This window comes from Globicephala melas, chromosome 12, assembly GCF_963455315.2.
Source record: "Globicephala melas chromosome 12, mGloMel1.2, whole genome shotgun sequence".
Lineage (NCBI taxonomy): Eukaryota > Metazoa > Chordata > Mammalia > Artiodactyla > Delphinidae > Globicephala > Globicephala melas.
Window position 1 is genome coordinate 14,300,781 of NC_083325.1, and position 25,680 is coordinate 14,326,460.

The window sequence follows — 25,680 nt, forward strand, 5'->3', positions numbered from 1 at the left end:
TTAAGTTTTAAAACATTGGTAAGTTTAATGTTGGTACTACATGTTTCCATATCAGTTGGTACAACTTACATCATGTCTTATACTATTTCATCTTTGCAAAGACATCATATACACAAAGATACACATTCAATAACTGGGAAATCATAAAACTTCTGATCTATACTTTCAAGTTTGTTCGGTCATGATACTTCTGATAAAGGTCATCAGCATACCAGTTTCGCCTCTTCCAGAAAGATGTTGTCATTTTATCTAAGAGCTTACTTTGGGTTTTATTGCAGAAGACAAATTCCCTCAAGCGTCTTTTTCTTGCAACCGTCTTCTTCCATAATTTTTTCTTATAACCAGCCTGTTAGATAATATTACAAAGACAATTTAAAACATTATATTATATAGGAAACAACAGCTATGTTAACCACTCATGGTTCATAGACTCGCTGGAAACAAAGACTAAACTTTCATAGGGGCTGGTATGTTTTTCAGAAAAATGTGATTCTCAGTGTGGGGGTAGACAGAGAAATCGTGTGTAGTTTGAAAAAGGAATGTTAATAATTTAAGAGTTTTAAAAAGATTATTTAAAGCCACAGCAAATAAAGCTAAATAAATCGTTGTGCTGGTGAAGTACAGGGTAATGATATATAATTGTAACAGCTAAATTTATATGCATTACCTCATTATCTCTTCAACAATAGCATACTATTATTCTCATTTTACAGATAAAAGAGAAACAATTAGAGCAGTTAAGCAGCACACTGAGGTCAGAGAATTAATAAGAGCTCTTAACCACTACACTGCTATCTTCCTAAAGTGGAGGATGATGAAGGGAGTACTGGCTAGTTGGTGACACTTATGTTCAGTTAAGGGGGCCTAAGTATGACAAAGGCTGAGAAGCAGAGTTCTCAAGTATACTGTGTCATTTATTCTTTTCACACACTAGGGGGACCAGTTTCTACAGTAAGTACTTTTTTAAGGAATAATGACCACAGGAAAACTATTATTGGGAGTGGTGAAGGAATAATCCATGCATTATTAATTTTGAAGAATTAATTTTTGAAGAAATAGATAATTAGATCGAATATAAAACTATAATCATAGCCTGTTTCATTTTTTTTCTTTTGGCCGTTCTGCACAGCTTGTGGGATCTTAGTTCCCCAACGAGGGATTGAACCCAGGTCCTCAGCAGTGAAAGCGTGGAGTCCTAACCACTGGACCACCAGGGAATTCCCAATCATAGCCTGTTTAAACTAGAAGAGACCTTAGTTGCCACCCAGGTTAATGCTTGGCTACAGTAATTTATAGGAGAGGTGAGACTAGAAACGCAGCTATTGGTAAGAGCATTTGGGTCCTTTCAAACCAAGGGCTCTTTAGGGCAGCACACTAACTGAACAAAACCACAGCTCTTTGCTGAGAAGGTGCCTTGGGGTTTCTGACATGACTTAGTGTCATCACTGTGACCAGCAACTTCTATAGTACAGTGATGCTTAGAAATAAGGAAGGGTCATTTCAGAGTTCTGGCCAGTAAAATGCCAGAGATTAGATGGTTACTTCTCATTACTTACAATTCTAAGTTGAAAGAGTCAAAGAAAAATCCCCATATTTGTTTAACAATTTTCTAGTTTGCAAGCCAATCTGGGTCCCTGTGGATCTCTGACATACAAACAGCTAGTTTGCTGTCCTGCCCATCAACAGCAGAATATCTCCTTTGAAGATTATTCTGTGGAATGTAACCACTGTGAAAATGCTTGAGACTTTTTGGACAATCTACAAGTTCAGAAATGGAAGGAGGGAATAAGCAAGAAAAATTAGGGACACCTGGATGAAACTGTGCTGCAGAAAATACTTTCTGTTTTTATACATTAGTGTAAATTAACCCACCCAGATTTTTGTTTTCTTCTTAAAATTAGATTTTGATACAGCAGGCCATTCTGCATATGGAATACTTTTGGGGGCCTTGAGCAGGGACTAGGTATTATGACTGGAGACTTCGATCAGGTCATTTATAACAGTGTGAGGGTTTCAGGGCCCAGTAAAAGGGATGTGGAAAGGAAGGCAGGGAAAACCACCCATTTTATTTTATCTAGGGCCAGATGAGGACCTGGAAATAGTTAGTATAACAAAGGGGAGGAAATGTTTCCAATGGTCCAAAATTCATAACCATGTGCTGAATTACTTAGTTCAGCTACTTATGGATTACATGAGCTTCTACTGACTAGTGTAGGAAACTAACGACCACAGTATTGTTCCAATGGAGAAGTGAGCTGAGAGTTCCAATTAACTTATTTGTCTACAAATTTAGGACTGTTTATAACAGAGTACCTTTCAAATAGTGAGAAAATGCTACCAATTATCTTATTTTCACAGGGAAACAAATTTTAATCTTTAAAGAATTATTTGTTTGTTAACTCCCAAGTAGTAAAAGGGAATTAGGATTTGAAATTATCAAAACTCAAAGGTGTTTTGCAAAACTCTGGTCTTCAGCTGCTTTCTAATTATCACCTACTCTGTTTCCATGAATAATAAGGACATGAATGGAAAAGACCTGCTGCTGTGGGAGAAGACAGAGTAGGAATACTCTGTCAGAGTCCCCCTCTAGAGGCCATGGTCCCTGGCCAGAATAAATATTGGAGTTCTGTCTGATATGATCACCAATCATACACACCACCAGAGAAAAACTTACAAAGTCAAATTTAAAACAAGTATATGAGGGGTTAATGTTCCGCCATAAAGAGTAAGCCACCTGGAGAACCCAATCCAAGGTAGGCTGGAAGCTATTCGGTCCCAAATCTACACCACGGGACTAAGTCCTTGCTGAAGTCCGCTCCGCTGTTTTAACGCTCTGGGCTTAAACAGAGCCTCCCCACAGGTTATTTACATATCGGGGGCTTCAAAGGGATTCCGGTAATCATCAGACAAGACAGACATGTAAGAGACCTGGGATGAACCTGTCCTGCAGGGAAGACTTTCGCCATTGTGAATAGTATTTTGTTATATGAATAGTTAAAAATGTTTTCTTTACATGTATTCACTGACATGAGAGATGCCTGCCAAGCCGGGACTTAAGCACAGCACTGTAAAAGCTGCTGGTAGGATGGGGGGAAGATGTGTCAAGGAACAGGCTGACTTCTGCTTCAGTTTAATCTAACCTCACGCTCCTTTTCTAAGCAAGTAACCGTGTGAAGACTCACCTTTCTCCTTAGCCACAGGCCAGAATGAAGTCGAAGAAACCTATAGATGGCAGCTTTCACAGTCTTTCTCTTGCCTTTTCTTGAACTGTAGTATGTTACAGTTCTGACTGGTGGCTTCAGGACGTTTGGGAGCAAGGGGACCACTCTAAAATATATTGAAAATTTTTTAACTCAGCAATAAGACATTAAAGGATAAAATCCACTTCTGTACTTAGAAATGAAAGCAGCAGCTCCACTGGAATAGAGCTCACTTTCAATAACCATTGTTACTCCAGATGATCCGTGACACTACACGTAAGAATGGCAACTCTCATCAATTTGCAAGTCCTCCATAATCTACCCCCTCAATCCCTAGGAGAGAATTTATTCTGCTGTATTTTAATCACCTGATTCCTTATCCATCTGCCACTAGATTATAAACTCCTTGAGGACTTTAACTTATCTTTAGCTTCGTATCGTTTTTGCCCAGTATGGTGCTGGGCACCCAGGAGCGCTTAACTAAGTATCTGCTGACTGAATAAGTGCCACACGCAGCCGAGCCTTGTAAGCTGAGCATCTTGTTCACCCTCCCACTTCGGCTGACAGCTTCCACCCAGGAAACCACATCTTAGAACATCAGAAGTGGGCCCTGTGTAGTCATCCCTGATGCTGGCATGTATATTCTCCCATCCTTCAGGCACAGTCTATATAATAAACCGGCAACGCATATCATCTACTTCTAAGATGTTGTAGGCATGAAGATTTTAGAATTTTTGTCCAAGCATCATGTTTACTGAAATATACTCAACCTATTGAGGACTGTGGCAGTCTGCCCACATGTCAGGTTTCTGACAGATGTGATCAGTCTGGGAGCAGAGGACACAACCAGTGTCTGAATATGACTGAAATGTCGGGAAGACAGTGCAGAACTAAGACAGGCATTCTTGGAGCAGTTTCGATAGGCTGAAGATGCCAAAATACTCAGGGGCCGTAAGATTCCTGGAGAGAGAGAGAAGCATATATACTTAATATGACACTCCAAAATACACGTGCAGGGAATTCCCTGGCAGTCCAGTGGTTAGAACTTGGCGCTTTCCCAGCCGGGGCCTGGGTTTGATCCCTGGACGGGAAATTAAGATCCTGCAAGCTGCGGGCGTGGCCAAAACAAAAACAAAATTATGCATCCAGATATTTAAAACGAAGTAACGTACCTAAGTGACCAAGTATTATACATAATTAATGGGTCCTGAGCATCAGACTCATGTGTGGAGCTTTTTATCCTTATTGAGGTATAGCTTACACATCACAAAATTACCCATTTATGTACAATTCAATGCTTTTTAGTAAATTTAGAGAGTTGTGCAACCATCATCACAGTCCAGTCTGATGTGTCCTAGCTCTACATTCAACAGTTGGGGACAGAAGACATGCAATGTTAATTCCCACCACCAGACCTTACACTGTGAATACACAGAACTCCTGCGCGTAGGGAACGGCAAGGCAGAAACACAACAGCTCCTCGGCTCCGCAGAGAGACAGCAGGTGGCAGGAGGAGGATTCATAAAGAAAACAGAAAAGGTACTTGAGCTTCCCACTAGAAAATGAACAGGCCATGAGAGGAGGCACAGAGTCCAGGTAGCATGAACAACGTACGCAAAGGCAAGGAAGCCGAAACAAATCCATGTCGGGAGCAGGGACTGGACCTGCCACAGAGGCTGAGCACTGTTTGCCTGACTATCGGAGATGCCTGGGGAGTAGTGGGTAACAAGGTGGGCAGCTCAGAAGGCAGATCATGGAAGGCCTAGATGTGTGGACTGAACGCAGTCCTCTTTATCAATCCTTCACACTATCACCAGATTCAGAGTCCACGGCTGCAAAGCAGAATCACTCACAGAGCTCTGACTCCACTTGTAAATTCTGAGTGAGGCTAGTGTGGGACTCAAGAATGTGCATGTTGGGCTTCCCTGGTGGTGCAGTGGTTGAGAGTCCGCCTGCCGATGCAGGGGACACGGGTTCATGCCCCGGTCCGGGAAGATCCCACATGCTGCGGAGTGGCTGGGCCTGTGAGCCATGGCCGCTGAGCCTGCACGTCCGGAGCCTGTGCTCCACCACGGGAGAGGCCACAGCAGTAAGAGGCCCGCGTACAGCAAAAAAAAAAAAAAGAATGTGCATGTTAACAGAAACAGAGTCACAGATATAGAAAACAATCTATGGTTATTGGGGGGAAGGGGGGGAGGGATAAACTGGGAGATTGGGATTGACATATACACACTACTATATATAAATAATCAATAAGAGCCTACTGCATCGCACAGGGAGCTCTACTCAATATTCTGTAAAAACCTATATGGGAAAAGAATCTAAAACAGAGTGTACATATGTATATGTATAACTGATTCACTCTGCTGTACAGCAGAAAATAACACAACATTGTAAATCAACTATACTCCAATAAAAATTTTAAAAATAATAATAAAAAAAGAATGCACGTTGATAAAACTCCACAGGATGATGGAAATGTCTGAAAAGAGGATTGTGGTGATAGCTGCACAACTCACTACATCAAACTGTACACACAGGGCCTCCCTGGTGGCGCAGTACTTGGGAATCCGCCTGCCAATGCAGGGGACACGGGTTCGAGCCCTGGTCTGGGAAGATCCCACATGCCACGGAGCAACTAAGCCTGTGCGCCACAACTACTGAGCCCACATGCCTAGAGCCCGTGCTCCGCAACAAGAGAAGCCACTGCAATGAGAAGCCCGGGCACTGCAAAGAAGAGTAGCCCCTGCTCCCTGCAACTAAGAAAGCCCGCGCACAGCAACGAAGACCCAACGCAGCCAAAAACAAAATAAATTTAAAAAAAAACTGTATGTACAAAACAGGTAATTTCATGGTATGTAAATTATACCTCAATAGTTGGTTAAAAAAAAGCTCCACAGGACTTCCCTGGTGGCGCAGCGGTTGAGAATTCGCCTGCCAATGCAGGCGACACGGGTTCGAGCCCTGGTCCAGGTAGATCCCACATGTTGCGGAGCAGCTAAGCCTGCGAGCCACAACTACTGAAGCCTGCGCACCTAGAGCCTGTGCTCCGCAACAAGAGAAACCACCACAATCAGAAGCCCGCGCACAGCAACGAAGAGTAGCCCCCACTCACCGCAACTAGAGAAAGCCCACACACATCAACGCAGCCATAAATAAATAAATAAATACTAAATTTAGTTATTTAAAAAAAGCTCCACAGGTGAGTCTGATACTAAGTGAGGGCTTGGAACCACTTTCTTACTGTCCACTGCACTGATTTCACATGACAAATGAGGGGCAGTGTGGAGAAGTGAAATGCCAGTGTTTGAGGCAGACTGGGTTCATATTCTTGCTCTACTACTTACTAGCTGTGTGACAATGGGCCAGTTAGTTAACCTTTCTGTGCCTCACTTTCCTCAAATTTAAATGAGGTTAATTATGGGCTTTCCTGGTGGCACAGTGGTTAAGAATCCGCCTGCCAAGGCAGGGAACATAAGTTCGAGCCCTTGTCCGGGAAGATCCCACATTCCGCGGAGCAACTAAGCCTGTGCACCACAGCTACTGAGCCTGTGCTCTAGAGCCCGCAAGCCACAACTACTGAGCCCATGCACCACAACTACGGAAGCCTGCACGCCTAGAGCCCGCGCACCACAACAAAGAGTAGCTTCCGCTTGCCGCAACTAAAGAAAGCCTGCGTGCAGCAATGAAGACCCAACGCAGCCAAAAATAACTAAATAAATAAATTTATTGAAAAAAATAAATGAGGTCAACCATGGGCAGGTAATGAGAATTAAATAAGATAAAATATGTAAAGTACTGGGAAGAATGCCTGGCATAGAGAAAACATTTAATAAATGCTAAAAGCAGACAACAGAAAAGAGCTGAGCAATGCTTAACAAAGATGGTATAATGTTAATAGGTGGCAGAAGGAAGATGGAATACTTAAACCCTTATTTTGCCTTTCTCTTCTCCATCAGAGACAACAATTTCCAGTCACCTGGTGACCTAGTGGGTAGGATTCTGGGCTTCCACTGACGTGGCCCAGGTTCAATCCCTTCAAATCTCCAAGTATAAATAATTTATATCTCAAAGAACTGAAACTATTTGCAGACATGATTACAAGCCAGGAGGTAAACTTTGAAAGATTAAGTGAATAGGAGGATTGTAGACAACAAAATGTCCCAATTTTCACAGACCACCAGAGCTTGATATATCTCAATTAAAAAACACAACAAAACTCTCAGAAGTTCTTGGAAACTGCCCCTGAAGGAGGTGAGCAGATGGGAGTCCAGAAATAACTGGGCAAACTACAGGCTTATCTGTAGGAAAAAAAAATGTTAGAATGGATAAATAGAAATGCACAGAAAAAAAATTTTTTTTCTCGTCAACCGGGAGTGAACTGTTACTTGAAAAGAACTTCATTTCACTTTTTGATGTAGTCACCAGCCTGAGAAATCATGAGAATATCTAGACAGTGTATCCTGACTTTAGGAAGGCATGTGAAAAGGTTTCTTATATTCTAAATAAATATAGAAATGTGGGCAGGACAATAAATTAGGTAAATTCCAAGCTGATTGGAAACTGTACTCAAACTAGTTGATTGCTGTTCTCCTGGTGGAAGTGTCTTCCTGGCTCCCTAATTGACTCTTATTTTTCCCCAATTTATATGAAGGTCCTGAAGCTGTACAAGGCATGTTTAGCAAATCTGCATAAAAAACAAGCTGGGAACCATGGCTTATCAACATATTTGTGAAAAGATAGACTGTCTAGACTCAAAGTGATCTCAGTAAAAGGAAAAACAGACCAAAATTAACAAAATGAAACCAGGGATAAACCAACTGAGGTTAGAAAAAAATGGTTCCTGGAACAACAGGAAGGGTGACTGTGGCTTGAGAGCAGTTTCTGGGAAAATGACTTGGGGGGCTTTAGCCACCATACCGTCTCCTGGACCAACACTGTGATTTAGCTTGTAAAAACCAAAGTCCAGCTTAGACTGTGTTAACCAAGGGCAGCTCACAAATCAAGGGCAGCGTTTAACTGCTCCTTCAGTCTTCTGCCCTCTTTGGGAATTTTAGTACAGACAGGCTTTCTCTTAAACACCCTCTTGTATGGAGAACACTCATGTTTTCATGAAGGAGGTGACACAAAACCAGTTTCGAAGGAGTAAGAGAGGAGGTAGTGGAAACAGGAGGCCAAAAATGGAATACGTGGTACGTAGTACGCTTGGGGAGCTCTGTTTGGGGAATTACAAATAGCCCCCCTGTGGCAGGAATCAAAGGAACGTGGGGGTAGGGGGAGGTGAGTGTGACAGTGTCTAAACTAGTGGTCTTCAAGGTTTTTTTTTGATCCTATATTCTCTAAATGAATTTTGAAAAATTATGTACCCTTTCACAAAATTTCAGTATCTAAAATTTTAAATAGTTTAAAAAGGATATAATTTCCAGTATATTTCTAAAACTGACATTTAAAAATAAGCTGTCGCACCACTCTTTTAAATGTTTTCAATGGAATCTAAATACCATAGTGAGTTAATACCCGCCTACATCATCAATTGTTAAAAAACAAGGACAATAAATCCAAATTGATGAAAATAAGAACTTTTCATCAAAAGATACGTTAAACAAACTAAAAAGGCAAGCCAGAGTGGAAGAATATATTGGAAACACATTTAAATGAGAAAAGACACACATCCAACATACATAAAGAACTACTATAAATCAGTAAGACAACTCAATAGAAAAATGGGCAAAATATTTGAGTATTTCACAAAAGAAATTCAAATGGTTAACACACATGTAGAAAGGTATTCAGGCTCATTACTTATCAGGGAAATGCTACTCAAACCACAACGAGACACCACTAAATACTCACCAGATAGAAAAAATGTACAGGTCTAACAATACCAACTGCTGATGAGGATATGGCGCAGACAGTGATGGGTGACTTTTTTTTTTTTTTTGCGGTACGCGGGCCTCTCACTGCCGTGGCCTCTCCCGTTGAGGAGCACAGGCTCCGGACGCGCAGGCTCAGCGGCCATGGCTCATGGGCCCAGCCGCTCTGCGGCATGTGGGATCTTCCCGGACCGGGGCACGAAGCCGTGTCCCCTGCATCGGCAGGCGGACTCTCAACCACTGCGCCACCAGGGAAGCCCGTGCTGGGTGACTTTAAATAAACACATCACTTTGGCAGCATCAGGCAATACAGAATATAAACATATTCTCTGATTCAGCAATTCCACAGCTAGTTTTATATGTATAAACACACACACACACCCCATAGAGAAACTCTGGCACTCATGCACCATGACACAAGGCCAATCAGCTTTGTACCTAACCGCCCCAAAGTGGGAACACCCAAATGCCCATCAATAGTAAAATGCAGAATTGTAGGGTAGTCCCATAAGAGACCATTCTATAGCAATGAGAAAGCATGACAGCTACGTGTAAAATGAATGAATTTCACAAAGAAAAAGAAGACACAAGAGTACATACTATGTGATTCCGTTCATGGAATGTAAAAAAACAGGCAAAACGAAACAATATATTGCTTAGAGATGCACATATAGCTCTTAAAACTATTACAGAAAAAAAGACAAGGTAATAATAAAAGTGAGGGCAGTGTTTATGTTTGGTGGAAACGGGCAATTTTGGTTGAAGAGGCACACAGAGGTGAAGGCTCCTGGTTCTGTTCTGTCCTGGCCTCGGTGTTAGTTATACCCCACGTTTGCCAGAGAGTTATTTGTTAAGGTAGTCATGTATGCTATATACATTTTTCTTTATATATTTCACAACTGAAAAATACCCCACATAAACCAACTCTTCTGTAACAGTTGGAAACTTTACACTTTTTTCTTTCTAGTCTTGTTCCACAGAATTTTATCCTATTTTGTGTGAACGTAATTTACCGATCACCGTATCTTATTTGAACGATCTTTAACTTCTGCCAGAGTCCCTACAGTGAAGGCAACCCTTCACTTCCGTCCTCTCTCTCTGTCAAGAAGTCCTTAAGGCTGCCCTAGGGCCGCCACTGAGTGAAGCAAGCAGCCGCACTCCCTGCACGTTGTGTGCATTTCATCCAGCCACGCTTACCATACGCCGGGTACTACACGCGGCGCTTTACGTGCTCGAGCTCATTTAGTCCTCAGGTGGATAGTGTTATCTCTATTTTAGAGCCGTAGAATCTGAAGTTCAGAGATATTAAATAACTTTTCAAGGTCAAAGCTCGTGAGTGGCGGATCCTCGCCTCGGTGGGACTTTTCTGTCTTTCTCGCCCCCCACCCGCGCCCTTCTGGTTTGTTTTCTAGGGAAGGCGGAATGGCTAGGAACCGGTAAGGAAGCCAAAACTGCGGGACACCCCGGTTCGCGAGGGTCCAAGAATCTCGGAGATCTCCGGTGCTGGCGGCCGAACACAGGCCGCCCCGGAGAAAATTCGGAACAAACCTCTGGCCTCATATAACGATCCCTCTCCTTTCTTTCTTTTTTTTTTTCCTGTTAACCTCCACGCTAAACGCCCACTCCATCCCGCGCCAGTCCCCCCTTCCGTGAAGGCGTGAATCGAGCTCCTCGCCGCCCACTGACCTGAGGCTGCTCTCACAGTACACGCAAAAGCGGAGGCCGCCATCTTGCCGCCTTGCCTTACGGCAGCCGAATTGGATCTAAAAACTTCAGAGCAAGAGGGCACTAAGGAAAAGTAATCTGGGCGGAGTCGGGGGAAGGGAGTTAAAAACATGAATAAAGGAACGTTGAAGTCTACCTTTATTGAATATCTTCTTTATGCCAGGCTGTCCTTCACCGCTGTAAAACAAGTGCCTATAGAATAGTGCCTGGCATATAGTAGGCTCTCAATAAATTCTTACTGAGCATTTGATTGAAAGATGTATTTAAGTACCAGCATATTTGAAACAATTTCTTTTTGCTCATTTCATTAAATTAGTTTGAAAGAATAAAATGTATCCTTCCAAAGCTGGGATATGTTGGGCTAAATTGACAGGAAATAGCAACATTATTAGAATTTTTTTAAAAAATTGAATGCCAACTCTAATCAAATAAATGTAAGTATCCCGAGGACATCAGATACACACACACATTTGTTTTCTCTCTCTCTAATCAATAAGACTGCTATTTGGTAGAACAGCACCTCAACTCTTCCTGAACAATCTACATACCTTATCTTATTCCTGAAAATTAGTGATCATACATTTTTAAACAATGTTCATTTAAACAGAAAATAAACAGCAAACCTCTCTCCCATCCTTGTAGTCTAAGATACTTGACGCATATACAGTATATGGCACTATTTACTGGTTGAAATGGGTAAGGGTCAAACACTGAGTCTCAAGGAGTTCACATTTAATAAGGAGACAACTACAGACCATAATAGGCAGATAAATGACTGATGGGGCAGTTCAAAGATAAGGAGGGAAGGCTTCTGGTTGGGGTGATCAGGGGACAAGGAGATAGAGTATAACACGGATCTTAAAGAATGGGGAGGATTTTTTAACGAGGGCAAGGTCACTGTTGGCAGTAAGAGCATCAAGAGCATCTCATCAAGGTGAGAAGAGAGGAAGCCAAGACAGAGAGACACAGGATATATTTAGAGCAGTGGTTTTCAAACTTTTTGGTCTTGGGACCTCTTTACATGCTTAAAAATTGTGGATCCCAAAGAGCTTGTAATTATATGGATTATATCTGTAAGAATGTATTATATTGGAAAGTAAAATTGAGAAAAAAATTAAATACGTATTGTACTAGTTTCCTATTGCTGCTATAACAAATTAACTCAAATTAGGTGGCTTAAAACAACACAAGTTCATTATCGTACAGTTCTGTAGGTCAGAAGTCCAAAATGGGTTTCACAAGGCTAAAATCAAGGTATCCAGGGCTGTGTTCCTTCTGGAGGCTCTAGAGGAGAGTTTGTTTCATTGTGTTTTCCAGCTTTTAGAGGCTTCTTGCCTCCTTCCATCTTCAAAGCCAAGAATCACATCACTCTGACTTCTGCTTCCATTGTCACACCTCCTTTTCTGATTCTGACCCTCCTGCTTCCCCCGTCACTCCTAAGGACCCTTGTGATTACGTTGGGTCCACACAGATAATTCAGAATAGTCTCCCCATCTCAAGATTCTTAATCACACCTGCAAAGTTCTTTTTTGTCATGTAAAGTAACATATTCACAGGTTCCAGGGATTAGGAGAATGTGGACCTACTGGGCAATAAGTATTCTGCCATTGCACTTATTAATTCATTTTAAAACAACAATTATAAGGACTTCTCTGGCAGTCCAGTGGTTAAGAATCTGTGCTTCCACTGCAGGGGCACAGGTTTGATCCCTGATAGGGGAACTAAGATCCCGCATGCTGGCGTGGTGCAGCAAAAAAACCCAAAAGACCTATTACATATTGACACAGATATTTTTATGAAAAATAACTATTTCAAAATTTTTAAAAAAATTAGCGAGAAGAGTGGCATTGTTTAACCTTTTTGCAAATCTCTGTAAGGTCTGGCTTAATAGAAAGCTGGATTCTGAAATTTGCTTATGCATTCAATTTGTTGTGGTATCACTTGTCATGTAGTCTCTGGGAAAACGCTACAATTATGTATGAGTAAAAACAGCAAATAATATCTTAATATTACAAAGGTTGTTTTGATTTTTTTTTTTTTATGGTACGCGGGCCTCTCACTGTTGTGGCCTCTCCCGTTGCAGAGCACAGGCTCCGGATGCGCGGGCTCAGCGGCCATGGCTCACGGGCCCAGCCGCTCCGCGGCATGTGGGATCTTCCCGGACCGGGGCACGAACCCATGTCCCCTGCATCGGCAGGCGGACTCTCAACCACTGCGCCACCACGGAAGCCCTGTTTTGATTTTTTAAAATATATTTATTTATTTATTTGGCTGTGTTGGGTCTTAGTTGCAGCACGCGGTATGTTCTTTGTGGCAAGCAGGATCTTTTAGCTGCGGCCCGTGGGCTCTCTAGTTGTGGCGTGCGGGCTCTAGAGTGCACATGGGTTCAGTTGCCCCGTGTCATGTGGGATCTTAGTGCCCCAACCAGGGATCAAATTCACGTCCCTTGCATTGGAAGGAGGATTCTTAACCACTGGACCACCAGGGAAGTCCCATATTGTTTTGATTTTATGGACCCTCTGAAAGGGTCTCAGGCTCGCCAGGGACCAGGGCCTTCCGCGCGGACCAGGGCCTCCCATACCACACTTTGAGAACCACTGAGTTGGTTATATTTCAGTTTCTCCGAGTTTTTGGGTAGACAAGTGGGTGATGAGCTTGAACCGCTATTGTTGCTATCTTGAGCTCCCATCTATGGTGGCCACTTTGAGCCATAGAACATGCACACAGGCTGGAAAAGTACTCTGAGACATTTCTTAAGGGTCTTTGAATTGGCAGTGGGAGTCACTGCCATGTGGCATGTTTTTGAACAAGGGAGTGATTTAAACTTCTGAGTTACTTTAGGAGAGTCCATTTTAAAGCAAAAGAAAAAAAAAATCTTAAACCGCACGTGGAAGATGAGGATTAACGACTTGGTTAAACGAGAGGTCAGGAGACTAGAGAAATTAATTTTGGAGTTTGAAATCTTGAAGCTGGAGAAGTTGCTAATGATGTTCAGGCTCAAGGAATACATGGCTGGAAGAGACGGAAAATGTTCACTGGCCTTGAAAGGTTTATGGCCAAGGTTTTTGAAAAGTCATCACCCAGCATGACAGCAGTGGGCAGGGATGAGATGGGGGACAGGGGGACAGCAGTTCAATAATTAAAATTACTAAAAAAGATGGGAGACTGCTCTGGAGGCTATTAAGTGATGGCGATATGAAATAGAGTGTAATGTAATTACAAAAGTACCCTGAAAAGCACTGAACCTATATAAACATAAGTCATTATTTCATTTTAGATAATTTTCAAACCTATTTCTCTACTTCACAAATGGGATTTAGTAGCATTGTGTACCTCTAGGGAGAACACCATACTACAATAGAGTACCTAGTTAAGACTTGAAAGTGAAATGCCCACGGTCGCGAGACCCCTCCACAAGACCACCAGAGTCGAGAGTCAAAGCCAAACGGCAAGGGTCATTTATTGCAGGTTCGAACCTCGACCTCTGCGCACTCGTTGCCGGTGGCGCTAAGAGGTCCCGATGGAGTTTAGTTCAGCTCTTTTATAGACAGGTACAATCAAGTTCGGGACTTTCCAGGGGTGGGGAGTACTGATTGGTTAACCTTTAAACAAAGACACTAGTCGCCGTCTGATTGGTTGGATGATTACAAGGGGGGTCAGCAAGCGTAGTTACAGAAGCGAGAGCGGCTGGTTAAGTTTCGGTTTCCTGAGGTTTCGTTTCTCAATTGGAAATACTTAAGACGGGGCCATGGTTACAAAAAGAAATAGTGCAAACAGGAAAACTGATGCAACCCTAACAGCGCTGCGGCCTCCACCAGCCCAACGGCAGGGCGGCGGGAGGCTGTGCGCCCAACTCCAGGCGGCGCTCCCAAATGTGGCAACCCAGCGCCGCGCCCTGGAAGGGCCCTTTCTCGGCCCTTCTCCTCAGAAAAGAAACTCCAGGAAAAGCACAGACTGAATGCAGGGCGTCAATTCAGTCGTATTCCCACCAAAGTAGAACGCAGTCCCCTCATTCCCCCCTTTCTCAGGAACCAGAGGAGCCAATCTTGGGTCCTTAAGGCTCAGTTTCTTCAATTTCTAAGGCCTCGTAGGGCTGATATTGTGTTCTTAATACCATTAGCTGAACTGCATTTATTTTTTCTCGGACAAAATCTATGACTCTACTGAGTATACAGGGGCCCATAGTGAAGAGGAGAAGGAGGCATAGTAGAGGGCCCAGGATGGGGAGGAGGAAGGGAAGCATCCCATGAAATCCTGACCAAAGGGGATTATCCGCTAATTCCTGCCGCGGCGAGCTAGGTCTTCCTGGAGCTGGTGGATCTTGGTTCTTACAATGCCTGATTTATTTGCATAGAAACAACATTTTTCTTTTAGGGCGAGGCATATCCCACCCTGTTCAGCTGTCAGCAAGTCTAAGCCCCTCCTATTCTGTAGGACTACCTCGGCAATGAATCTAATTGGTCCTGTAAGTCCTGAATGGTACCAGAGAGGGCTTCTACATCTTCTATTAATTGCCTAGACAGCTGACTATAGGAGTGAAGGGAGACCCCCAAGACCCGTACTTCCTGTGGCCACAGCTCCTGTAATTCCTAATCCTACCAGGAGGGGTATGACTGTAATGGCTCGTTTGGTTCTCCCTGCCCAAAGGTCAAAGCTGGGAATGGGCAATGGGGTGTCTCCCGAGATTAGGTCTACATTGGGGAGGAGGGTGGCTAGGTTGCAGACCCCTGTCCAATTCGGGGGTAAATAGGTGTATGCTAGGTTACTTCCACAGACAAAGACAGTGGTGTTAGGACTACAGAGGGAGGAGTTCACGGGGATATACTGACTACATCCAGTGGATGAAAGGATTCCCAAGTCAATACTGGCGTTAGAGAGGGAATCGTTCTTAACAAAGCATGAGGTATTAAAGGTGGTTGAAAATTTTGAAAATTGTATGGGGAACGGCTCGGGGAGTAAAGTAGGGTTACATCGTTCGCTGATGTTTAAATTGGCGAAGGTGGGGATGGCTATAGGGCAGGGCGGTCCTTGAGGAAGGCAGAGCCAGCAATCCTGTGCTAAGTTGGGGTTGGTGGCATTCAAAACTGTAAAGGTAGTTTCTAGTATAGTCATGGTCTGGGGGTCCAATTCAGAGGGATTGACCTTAGGGAGAATTAGGGGTGGTAGTTGAGCTGTGGGTACAGATGCCGATAGACCTCTTCTATTTGTCTTCGGGTTTCTATCTGGCGCACTGCGTCCTGGGGCCCCCCACCGTCTGACATATGTGTGGGGGCCCTGGTATTCCAGCATACCGGGGTCCCGGGGGTGCCAGTGCATCCAGCCTGAAGGTATTTATTACCCTCACTAATGGTGGGGCTTTTATTATTCTGTAGTATGGCTGTGAAATAAGTCTTGTTATTGGCCCCTATACATTGCTGGTAAGAGGTATAGCACATGCTATGCATTGATTCCTGGAAGGTAGAACAGGGGCAAGTGGCTCGAGGGGGGAGTGGCTTAGGCTTATGGTAGCATTGCCAGCTTTGAGAGACCCCGGTGCCCTTATATTCCTGAACAAGGTATGCAGTTATGCCCCCGCAGTCCTGCATATGAGTATACCCTCGGGGAACAACAGGAGCCTCGATAGTACCTCCCCTGCACTCACACGGTGCACCATATAGTTGTTGTATTAAAGTATTCTTATCGGGGGAAGGGCCGAGTCCTCCCCTCGTGGCCCGAGGGTTGAGGGTTAGGACTATCATTAGGGCTATCAGCAGTACCTTGGTCATCATGGGGGAGGGTACGGTGCAAGGTCAGTTTGAAGGGATTGTCCTTATTCCGGTCAACCGTCCAGGTGACGTCAGCTTTAGTGGACTTGATGAGGTCAGAAAATGGGTCCACCGGCTTGACGTGGGTGTAATGGATCCAGGCAGCTATGCTGTCCACCTTGATGGCCGTCGGCGTTGTCAGGATGATCTGGTAAGGTCCTTTCCACCTGGGTTCTAGGGTCTCTTGTCGATGGCGTTTGACAAGGACCCAGTCACCTGGCCGGAGCTGGTGTGGAGTAGGCGGGGGTCCTGTTGCATATAGCTCTTTTAGTTTGGGCCAGATTGTCTCGTGTGTCCGCTGTAAGGCTTGGAGGGAAGACAGGAGATTATTTTCTGGGTCCAATTGGATAAGGTTAGTCTTTAGGTTAGGGATGATAGGAGGAGGCCTACCATGCATTATTTCGTAGGGAGTAAATCCTAGCTTATAGGGGGAATTTCGCACCCTAAACAGAGCGTAGGGGAGTAGGACTACCCAGTTAGCGCCAGTCTCCATGGTCAATTTAGTCAAGGTCTCTTTTAGAGTTCTATTCATTCTTTCTACCTGTCCTGAACTCTGGGGGCGGTATGCACAATGTAATTTCCAATTAGCCCCAAGTATGGAAGCCAGATCTTGACTTACCTTAGAAACGAAGGCTGGCGCGTTGTCGGACCCTATCATAACTGGAAAGCCATACCTGGGCAGGATCTCTTCTAGTAGTTTCTTAGCTACTATTTGTGCAGTCTCTTTCTTGTTTGGGAATGCCTCAGCCCAACCTGAAAAGGTATCTATAAACACCAGTAAATATTTATACCCATATTTGCCAGGCTTTACCTCCGTGAAGTCCACTTCCCAGTAGGCTCCGGGCTGGTTTCCTCTTTCCCGGATGCCAGTGGTTGACGGGTGGGTGCTGGCATTATGGAGTTGGCAGACTGCACAGTCAGCAACCAGTCGTTCAGTCTTCTCGGAGACATTTTTAATTTTAAGTCCAGTCTGCCTGATAAGATCCTGTAGCCGTCGGGCGCCCAAGTGGGTGCTACGGTGGATCCGTTCAAGGACCAGGGTTCCTAGTTTCTCAGGAAGGAGGATATTGTTCTTAGCGTCCCGCCACCATCCGTCTCTAACCTGGGTTAGAGGGAGCTTGCTCATCCATCTGATGTCATCCTCCGAGTAGTCGGGTTGGGGCGGTAGTTCCTGGGGCCCTGGATCCGGCAGTTGCAGGGGAAGTAATGGTATTGGAGTGTGTGCCGCCTTTCGAGCCGTCTGGTCTGCCAAATTGTTGCCTCGGGCGACTGGATTCGTGGGTTTTTGATGCCCCGGGCAGTGTACAATGGCTAGCTTTTTGGGTTCCCATATGGCCGCTAGCAAGGCCAGGATTTCCTCTTTGTTCTTGATGTCTTTGCCCTCTGCTGTGAGTAGTCCCCGCTCTCGGTATATTGCCCCATGTATATGTGCGGTAGCAAAAGCATACCGGCTGTCTGTATATAGGGTAGCTTTTTGGCCTTTGCTCATCTTGAGAGCTTGGGTCAGGGAAATTAATTCAGCTTTTTGGGCTGAGGTCCCCGGGGGGAGAGTCTCTGCCCATATCACCTCAGTTTCTGATGTTACCGCTGCCCCCGCATACCTCTGACCTTGCTGGACAAAGCTGCTGCCGTCAGTGAACCATGTGACTTGTGCATCCGGTAGGGGCTGGTCACGTAGGTCTTCCCGAACCCCATGGATCTGGGCCAGTACCTCTGCACAGTCATGGAGTGGGGAGTCCAAATCTGGGTCAGGTAATAGGGAGGCAGGGTTTAATGCCCGCGGCGGAGTGTAGCTGATTCTGAGGGGATTTAACAGTAGACCCTGGTAGTGGACCAGTCGAGCATTGCTCATCCATCGGTCGGGAGGCTGTTTGAGAACCCCGTCGATGGCGTGGGGGGTGGTGACATGCAACTCCTGCCCCACAGTTTGTCAGCATCCTTTACCATTAGGGCCGTGGCGGCGATCATCCGGAGGCAAGGAGGCCAGCCGGCAGCCACTGGGTCCAATTTCTTTGATAGGTAAGCGACAGGCCTGGGCCAAGGACCGAGGGGCTGGGTCAACACGGCCTTAGCTATGCCTTTGCTTTCATCCACAAAGAAGTGGAAGGGTTTGGAGACATCAGGGAGACCCAGGGCGGGTGCGGATAGCAAGGCAGTTTTGATCTGCTGAAATGATTGCTCAGCCTCCTCTGTCCATTTAAAGGGCGTCTGCTCTTTGGTGGCTAAGTATAGCGGTTTGGCCATTTCAGCAAATTTGGGTATCCATAAACGGCAGAACCCCGCTGACCCCAAAAATTCCCTCACCTGTCGAGGCGTGGTGGGTCTGGGGATGCGGAGGACGGTTTCCTTCCGTGCATCTGTGAGCCATCGTTGCCCCCCTTTCAATAGGTACCCCAGGTAAGTTACCTCAGGCCTGCAGATCTGCACTTTCTTGGCAGAGGCCCGGTATCCCAGGGTGCCGAGAGTCTGTAGGAGGTTTCTGGTTCCCTGCAGGCAGGCTTCAGCGGTCTCAGCAGCTATTAAGAGATCATCAACATACTGCAGGAGGGTTACATTGGGGTTTTGTCTCTGGTACTCACTGAGATCCTCGTGTAGGGCCTCATCAAACAAGGTGGGCGAATTTTTGAATCCTTGGGGAAGTCTGGTCCAGGTGAGTTGTCCGTTTATGCCTCTCTCGGGATCCGACCATTCGAAGGCAAAGAGTTCTTGACTTTTGGGCGCCAAGGGTAAACTAAAAAAGGCATCTTTGAGGTCCAGCACAGTATACCATTGTTTTCCTGGACTAAGGGCGCTCAAAAGAGTATATGGATTGGGCACAGTAGGATGGATGTCTATGACCCGTCTGTTAACTTCTCTCAGGTCCTGCACTGGGCGGTAGTCTTTACTGTTAGGTTTGCGGACTGGCAGCAGGGGTGTATTCCAGGCCGACTGGCAGGGACGCAGTATCCCCAGGTCAAGAAGCCGGCGAATATGAGGAGTGATACCAGTCTTGGCCTCTAGGGGCATGGGATACTGTCGGACACGTGCAGGATCTGCTCCTGGTTTGATCTCTGTGAATAGGGCTGGGCAATGTTTGGCTAGTCCCATCCCCCCTGTTTCTGCCCATGCTTCGGGGAACTGCTGAAGCCATGACTCTATATCTTGATTTTGGGAGGGTGGTTCCTGGTGAAGTCGGTACTCATCTTCTAAGTTCAGGGTGAGCACAGATATGGGTTGGTCGTGAGGGTCTGTTACGATTGGCCCCTCTGGCCGAAAATGAATTTGTGCTCCCATTTTAGTGAGCAAGTCTCTCCCCAGTAAGGGGCAAGGGCTATCGGGAATGACCAGAAAGGAATGGGTTACTCTTCCCGTGCCCAAGTCCACAGTTCTCTGAGTGGTCCAGGGGTAATGTTTGACTCCCGTAGCTCCCTGGACCCAGGAGGATTTGTTAGAAACTTTCCCGTGGGGCTTAACCAAGACCGAATGCTGTGCCCCCGTATCCACCAGGAATTGGACTGGTTTCCCCTCCACTTGTAGGGTTACCCTGGGTTCGGGGAGGGGGTCCGAACCCCGTCCCCCCTACTCTGCATCATGTGTAAATAGGACTGGGGTGGCCTTCGGTTGCCATTGCCTCTGGTTGGGGCGCGGCTGCCTTTTCTTGGGGCATTCCCGAGCCCAGTGGCCCTTTTCCTTGCAATAGGCACATTGATCTCTGTCCAATGGTCGCCTGGGAGGCCGAGTGGCTGGGGGGCCCTCTTGATCTTTCTGAACAATGGCGGCCAGGACCTTAGTCATTTTCTCAGTGGCTTTAAGTTGTTTGTCCTCTGGGGCGTCTCGGTTATTAAAGACGCACTGGGCGATACGGAGTAGATCCTGTATCTGTTTGCCCTCCAGATCTTCTAACTTCTGGAGTTTCTTTTTAATATCAGGGGCTGCCTGGTTAACGAAGTACATTACAGTGGCAGCCTGATTTTCGGGGGCCTCTGGATCCATAGGGGTATACTGCCTAAAGGCTTCCATTAATCTTTCTAAGTAAGAGGAGGGACTTTCTGTTTTACCGTGTATAATTGAATATACCTTGGCCAAATTAGTGGGCTTGCGCGCGGCAGCCCGGAGACCCGCCATTAGAGTCTGGCGATAAATGAGCAGTCGTCCCCTACCTTCTCCGGTGTTATAGTCCCATTCATCCTGCGGGGGGGCGAGTTAAGGGAAAGGCTGCATTGATGAGGTCAGGGTTAGCGGTGGGTTGACCATCATCTCCAGGAACCAGTTTTCTCGCCTCCAGCTGGATTCGCTCTCGTTCTTCGGTAGTGAATAGGATCCGGAGGAGCTGTTGGCAGTCATCCCAGGTGGGCTGATGAGTGAACATAACGCTATCTAGAAGAGCTGTCAAGTCTTTAGGATTATCAGAGAAGCGGGCATTCTGGGTTTTCCAATTATATAAGTCACTGGTAGAGAATGGCCAATACTGGAGTCGGGGGTTCCCTGTCTCATCGGGAGGGCCTATTTCTCGCAGGGGTAGGGCTATGGTGGAATCCGGATGGCGGAACCCTGGGTCGCGCTGAGTGCGTCCACGGGTGCGTCCAGCCGGCCCATGGGAGTTATTTTCATTGGGCAGGAGGACCGGTAGTGCTTCTGCCTCTCGGTTCTCCGGTTCTGACCTGGGTGGCCCCTCGGGAGGGGCCGCAGGAGGTTCTACCAAGGGGAGAGGAGCAGGGCCAGGAGTAGGAAGGGGGACCGCTTGTGGGGCCAAAGGAGGAGGTTGATATGGTGGGGGGGGTCTAGGAGAAGGAGGTCTTGGCTATCAGAGAGTATGGGTGCAGTTGGGGCCTAAGGCTTGGGAGGTTTAGTTGGTCGGGCCGCAAGGATCTTACATGACCCTGATGACAAAAAGGGGGTCATCCAGGGAGGTGGGTTTTCTGTCAGGTCCTGCCATACCAGGATGTAGGGGATCTTGTCTGGATGGCCTTCTTTTCCTGGCAAGAAAACTCTAGATTTAACTTTTAGGATTATAGGAAGACAAAAGGTACCCTCGGTGGGCCAGCCAACCCCGAAAGTTGGCCATTCAGAGCGGCAGAAGGTAATTAGTTTTTTTCTCCGGATGTCCAGACTGAGGTTGTGTCCTCGGGACTTTACATCCCCGAAATTAGCGAGAAGGAGGGAGAGGGGGGTACTCTGTGCTTGGCCCATGTCTGGGTCCTGGAAGAGATTGGTTAGAGAAGGTTACTCTGAAAACGAAAGTGATTAAGAGCCGTCCCAATGGCGGAGCCTGTAAAAGGAGGAAGGGGAGGTTATCGCGTGCGCGCTTCAGATGGGCTATCAGCCCCAGATGGGTCGTGGTGGACGTCTCCAACCACACCCGACTAGGTGTCCTATAGCGCGTCCGCCAGGACTGTCCTAGTCCCCAAAACAGAAGGTACCCTGAGCCGGCTTACTTACCGATCGGTTGTCAGCGATGACCCGTTGACCTGATGTCTGGTGGGCTCGGGGGCATCCCGGAGGAGCCCCCAAATGAAATGCCCACGGTCGCGAGACCCCTCCACAAGACCACCAGAGTCGAGAGTCAAAGCCAAGCGGCAAGGGTCATTTATCGCAGGTTCGAACCTGGACCTCTGCGCACTCGTTGCCGGTGGCGCTAAGAGGTCCCGATGGAGTTTAGTTCAGCTCTTTTACAGATAGGTACAATCAAGTTCGGGACTTTCCAGGGGTGGGGAGTACTGATTGGTTAACCTTTAAACAAAGACACGCCGTCTGATTGGTTGGATGATTACAAGGGGGGTCAGCAAGCGTAGTTACAGAAGCGAGAGCGGCTGGTTAAGTTTCGGTTTCCTGAGGTTTCGTTTCTCAATTGGAAATACTTAAGACGGGGCCATGGTTACAAAAAGAAATAGTGCAAACAGGAAAACTGATGCAACCCTAACAGCGCTGCGGCCTCCACCAGCCCAACGGCAGGGCGGCGGGAGGCTGTGCGCCCAACTCCAGGCGACGCTCCCAAATGTGGCAACCCAGCGCCGCGCCCTGGAAGGGCCCTTTCTCGGCCCTTCTCCTCAGAAAAGAAACTCCAGGAAAAGCACAGACTGAATGCAGGGCGTCAATTCAGTCTTATTCCCACCAAAGTAGAACGCAGTCCCCTCAAAAGTACTTTGCAAACGCAAGAGACACACAAGTTATTTAGTTTCTACGATATATTGACGGTAAGATCATAATTAGTACTAATAGCATTGAATACGGTGTTCAGTATTTAACGTGTGTTACCTTGATTACAGGCTCAGTGGAATACTTTGAACAGTGTTTCTGCACTGACCTTATCTTCCCATCCATCCCAGAGATTGCGACCAAAATTATCTTTCTAAAATAAAAACTTGGTGAAGAAAGCGGTGTGGTTTAATATGAAGGAGTAGAAGCTGTGGAACCCGAAGAATCAGGGTTTCTATTCCTGCTGTGCTATTTATTAGATTCCTGAACGACACATTCTGCACAAAGATCTCCCCAGTGTTCTTTCACCCAGTCTCCCACAAGCAGGATGACTCCCGGAAGAAGGGCTGCCAAACGAACAGAACGCGCAAACCGAGACAACACCACTGTTTACGTAACTTTGGGCAAATCCATTCCTTTCTACGAAATATCCAGCTGACAGAAACAGCTGAGATGCTTTCTTGTTTGAATTCTCCGGAGTCACACCTGCCCGGTTTCCGCGCGGACCAGAGCCCGAGGTCCAGACGCACTGCTACCCATCTCAATCACCCAGTAACCCGAGCTTGGGGTAACAGCCAAGAGCCCCGAGCGCGACCCGGAAGGAGAAATCGCCCCTTCCGTCTAAGCAGGGCCCACCCTCTCCCAGCGGCCTGGACACGGGCGAGAGGGAGCTGCGCGTGCGCAGTGGCGTTGGCTGCCCTTCCGGTACGCCCGGCGCGGAGAGGCGGCACGGACGCAAGCACGCACGGACGCAAGGTTTCCCCTACTTGCGCCGCCGCCCTAGCTCCCACTTACACCTGCAGCGCGGTCAGCCCCGCAGAGATGCTGCGAGCCTGTCAGTTATCCGGCGTGACCTCCACCGCCCAGGTGAGGACGCGGGCGCCGGGAGAGAGCGCGTGGTGAAACTGACTCCCGGCAGCCGGCGGAAAATAAGGGAGGCTTTGGCTCTGCCTAGGCCTGGGGACAGAGGCGTGTCTCAGGGCCGCCCTTATCGCGAGAGTCCGGGGTGAGCCCTCGAGGCAGTCAATTCGGCAGTTCGATGGACTGGAATGACTTGAGGGTTATTGCTGAATAGGGATGGGGCGTGGAGAAGAGAAGGTGGCGGGGAGGCGGGCGTAGGACGGGAGGCACGGCTTCGGGGACATGCCATCCAATCAGCCCCGCGCTGCCCCAGTCTAGGACCAATTGAGGCTGCTGGCGCCCGGGTCGCCGGTTGGGCGCTTGATAGGTTTCGCGCAGCCAGTGGTTGAAGGTCGACGGAAAACTGCAGTTCCCAGCAGGACATGCATAGCCTTGGCTTGTTGCATCTTAATAAAGAGGTGCCTGGACTGCTAGAGTCCGCGTTTTGGGGGGGGAGGTCAAGATTGTAATTAATCAGGAGGGGCTGCCTTTCTTTTCGTAGCGGAGAACACTTCTTGAGCTAATGAAAGATTGTAATTTATGGAGCTCGAACACCTGGTACTCGAGGAAGGTTAGGCGTCATGACCTTGTGCTCATTTCTGAGATTAGCCTGAGGATCTGTGTCTTCAGGTGCTGGGACGACTTTGGCAGACATTCAAGGAGCCCAGACACCCAGTTATTTTTATTTCTGCATAATTATCAAAGTAATTTTCTGAAATTAAAAAAGGAAACCTATTCCCATTGCTCACAATTTAAAGAAAATTGGTATTTTGGCAAAATGTGGTATTTGCAAAACAGGTACTGTGACTCAAGCAATTGAGCAAACTCCCTGGGCACAGCGAGTTAGAAATAAAAGTCAAGCTTTTTTTTTTTTCAAGTTTGCTTATCTCCCCTTTCGTTTCCAGGGTAGGAGAAGCAGTCTCTTCTGTAGGAAAGTGCGGGGTAGTGTTAGTTTTCTGTTGCTTTATAACAGGTGCCACAGATTGAGTAGCTTAAAACAACACATTTATTATCTTAGTGTTTCTGGACATGAATGGTCGGGGTTCTCTGCTCGTTGTCACACAAGGATGCAAAGTGTTTTCCCTGCTGTGGTTCTCATTTGGAGCTTCTCTTCTAAGCTCCTTCAGTTTGTTGGCAGAATTCAGTCCCTTGCAGCTGTAGGGCTGAAGTCCCTGTTTTCTTGCTAGCTGTCACCTCACCCTTCCTGGGGGCTGTCTGAAGTTCCTTGCTGCAAGGTCCTCAGAGGCAGTTTGTAACACAGATGTTTACTTTCTTGCAGGCTACCAGGAGCTTGTCTCTTAGACTTCAAAATTTCTCTTAACTTCCCTGTTTCTGATCTCCAGACCCAGATTTAAACGGCTTATGTGATTAGGCCAGGCCCACCTGGGTAACTCCCTTTTGATTAGTTCAAGTCAACTGATTAGAAACCTAATTACATCTGCAAAATCCCTTTTGCCATACTACTCTAATCATGGGCTTAACTGCAGGGGGCAGAGATCATGGAAGCCGACTTAGAATCTGGCCTAACTGCCCAAGTGGGGCTAGGAGGTTGGAGGAAGCATAACTGCCTTTCAGGGCAGAACTGGTAAGGTATGTTTTCGGAGCTCTCCTTTCAGGCCCAGTCTTGTTACATCATGGTTGTCACTGATCTGTCTCTGTCTGCCCTGAAGTCCAAAACTACTTTTTCCTTCCTTGCCTTTATCAAAATATTTTCCACTTAATGGGATCCCAATTAGGAAATTAGGAGAAAACTGGTTAAAACTTCATATTAAAATATGAACCCTTTTCTAGCCTGCAACCAAGATTTCTTACCTTCCTAAAGCTGCTATCTTGAAAAATTCATTGGTTTATTCTTCTTATCTCCTCATTCATTCTATAGTATTTGCTCCTGTTGCGTTGTGAAACTCTTTTTGCTCTTCTCATGTAGTATCTTGGGTCCCATTTTACCCTTCATCTCTTTTATTTTCCTTTGTTGAGTCGACTTCTTCTTGTACCTCTAGGAAC

General features: G+C 46.5%; 2 protein-coding genes and 1 long non-coding RNA gene across 6 annotated transcripts in view; 1 reads left to right on the forward strand and 2 right to left on the reverse strand.

The window, feature by feature from the left end:
- MRPL35 (mitochondrial ribosomal protein L35) lies at positions 1-10,845 on the reverse strand. The gene is made up of 4 exons (XM_030837473.2): positions 10,760-10,845; positions 3,971-4,160; positions 3,183-3,327; positions 1-346 (listed from the first exon to the last, which is right to left on the reverse strand). The coding sequence occupies exons 1-4, from the start codon at positions 10,800-10,802 to the stop codon at positions 158-160; spliced, it is 567 nt and encodes a 188-aa protein (XP_030693333.2). The 5' UTR covers positions 10,803-10,845; the 3' UTR covers positions 1-157.
- A 3,388-nt stretch (positions 10,846-14,233) lies between these two features.
- Positions 14,234-23,695, reverse strand: LOC138842924 (uncharacterized). Its single transcript, XR_011377913.1, has 2 exons — positions 22,021-23,695; positions 14,234-16,908 (listed from the first exon to the last, which is right to left on the reverse strand). It is a non-coding gene; the product is annotated as an uncharacterized lncRNA (long non-coding RNA).
- IMMT (inner membrane mitochondrial protein) overlaps positions 23,467-25,680 on the forward strand; it is a 48,588-nt gene continuing 46,374 nt past the window's right edge. For 2 of the 4 annotated variants that reach the window (XM_030837445.3, XM_030837446.3), the window contains exon 1: positions 23,478-23,643. In XM_030837445.3, coding sequence (XP_030693305.1) covers positions 23,599-23,643 — 45 coding nt within the window. In that variant the 5' untranslated portion in view covers positions 23,478-23,598. Of the gene's footprint in view, positions 23,644-25,680 lie in introns of all 4 variants that reach the window. The other 2 variants (XM_060309925.2, XM_030837450.3) reach the window with 2 other exon arrangements.

Excerpts from the sequence above, each read along its gene's own strand:
- MRPL35 (XM_030837473.2), bottom strand. The coding sequence starts at position 10,802 with ATGGCGGCCTCCGCTTTTGCGTGTACTGTGAGAGCAGCCTCAG. Across the intron at positions 3,328-3,970 it reads ACTGCCACAGTCCTCAATAG|AGTGGTCCCCTTGCTCCCAA; the intron begins GTTGAGTATATT and ends AATATATTTTAG. Across the intron at positions 347-3,182 it reads GCCTGTGGCTAAGGAGAAAG|GCTGGTTATAAGAAAAAATT; the intron begins GTGAGTCTTCAC and ends ATTATCTAACAG.